The 1,964-nt window shown below is 38.9% G+C and overlaps 1 protein-coding gene across 1 annotated transcript in view; it reads left to right on the top strand.

The window, feature by feature from the left end:
- Positions 1 to 1,964, top strand: part of tsnax (translin-associated factor X) — a 17,088-nt gene that overhangs the window by 8,887 nt on the left and 6,237 nt on the right. The window contains exons 2-4 of the mRNA XM_014005910.1: positions 164 to 253; positions 341 to 455; positions 856 to 986. Coding sequence (XP_013861364.1) covers positions 164 to 253; positions 341 to 455; positions 856 to 986 — 336 coding nt within the window. The remainder of the gene's footprint in view (positions 1 to 163; positions 254 to 340; positions 456 to 855; positions 987 to 1,964) is intronic.

Genomic DNA, 1,964 nt, shown 5'->3' with positions numbered 1-1,964 from the left:
TGTGTGTGTGTGTGTGTGTGTGTGTGTGTGTGTGGCAAAGACAAACATGCATAATTATACATCTAAGAATGAGTAAATAATTGATAAATAAGGATAATTTCTAACATTTATTAGAAGTCAAATGCATTTCAGTGTCACCTGACTTTTCTCTGCTTCATTTCAGGTGAAGGATACTCAAAGAAAAATCTTGATGCTGCACTGCAGCGTGATGTGAGCGCCAACCCCTCCTCACCTGTCGTCGCTGCCTTCAGAGGTAACTTTTTGACACCACTTTTCACCGATGTGATTATTGTTTTTATTTGAAAAAAAAAAGTAAAACCGTCCTCCCTGTCGTTGGAAGTTTTCCAGCTGGAGCTCGACGCCAAACACGACAAATACGAGAGGCTGGTTAAGATCAGTCGGGACGTCACCATTGAGAGCAAGAGGACCATTTTCCTCCTGCACAGAGTAACCAAGTGAGGGACACAGACATTCAAACATTTTATGTAAATGTGCTGTAATTGAGTTGCTTCTAAATTTGGTTTATTTTTCTCAACTATAAAGACTGTAATACTAATTTAAAAATGATTATTATCTTCATCAATGCAAGGATTTAGTTGTTTTCAAACTGTGCCCTCAGTAGAATGATTTCTGGTAACTTTTAAATGTGATTATTGGTTAAAAAGAAAAAAAACAGGAATTTTTTTTCCAAATCCAGGTCTTAGAGAGGTTTTTATGTTTTTGTGGGTGTGTATACCAGTTTGGTAGTAAGGCAAATTCTTCACTTTCATTTTATCTGTAACATCAGAGGTAAACTTGTCGATTCTGTCTTAAGTTTATGACTAAAATATTAAAATTTTTTGATTGGTTGTAAAGCGTACCCAACGCAGAGGAAGTTCTGAAYGAGGCGGAAGGAAAACTGGACGCAGTCCGACAGAAGATTGGTCAAATCGCCGAAGAGCTGAGAGGAGAAGACATTTACCAGTTTCACAGAGCTTTTACTCCAGGTGAGGAAATTAATCTTATTTTCTCACGTCTGTGGTAACTGTGACGTTAGAGTGAAGGTTGTCAGGAATATTATTGTACAAAATCTTCACCTTGTTGTAGTTTCTCTCTAMCTGATCATCTTAGAGGGCAAACAGGAATTATCTGACTATTTCAGAACTAGCGTTGGGAAAAATCAGATCCTGTGGGAATTTCTTCTTTTAAAACAAATAATTGCTCACCTACTTCTTCAGAAAAGTCCTCAATCTGTTTCAAGCTGTTTTTTTTCTCTCCATCTCTGCCTTTGAGCCTCTCTCCTCTCTGATTGGTCCAACCGTGTCTGTGGCACCATCCTCTGTTTCAATCAGCTGCAGCTCCATGTTCAGAAATGTCTTTGTTTTTTTGTTCCAAGCTCACTAAACACTGAACTAAACCCCAACTATAAAAACCAAACACATTAATCTCCAAAGACTTATTCTCTCCATCGCTGCCAAACTTCATTCTATTTCCACCTCTTTTTCTTCTTCTTCCTGTTGATTTTTAGGCACTTGTCAAACAATTTCAGGCTTCAGTCCAGTTTATTTATATGGTTCCAACATGTAAGGCTGGATGGACAAGTCTCCTGTTGACATCTTTTAGTTGTAAGCTAGAAAATGCTAGCCCCCATTCTCAAACCGGAGTGGACCGGTCTGGAAGCTGGAGGGGGKGCGGTGCTTGAAGCGTCTTAAAGAAACGGTAACAAAACCAGCTGCGTTGGGACACACATCACTGGCTATGTTTACATGCGCAAAATTCTTTGATCGGATTGAAATGTATTTGGGTTAAATAATGGGAATGTATCATTTACATGCGCACAGTCTGATCATGACGAGTGTTTACATGTACCGGGTTTTTATTCAGTTGCTAACTTTCCCTTTTAAAAAAACAACACAGAAAAAAGTTCTACTTCTGTGATGAACATAAATAACGAGCTTCTGTTTGAGCCGCAGGTGACGAGCGGA

Source organism: Austrofundulus limnaeus, unplaced genomic scaffold (assembly GCF_001266775.1).
Source record: "Austrofundulus limnaeus strain Quisiro unplaced genomic scaffold, Austrofundulus_limnaeus-1.0 Scaffold33, whole genome shotgun sequence".
Taxonomy (NCBI): Eukaryota; Metazoa; Chordata; class Actinopteri; order Cyprinodontiformes; family Rivulidae; genus Austrofundulus; species Austrofundulus limnaeus.
Note: the sequence above shows the minus strand (reverse complement) of the source record. Positions and strands in the feature narration are given on the sequence as shown.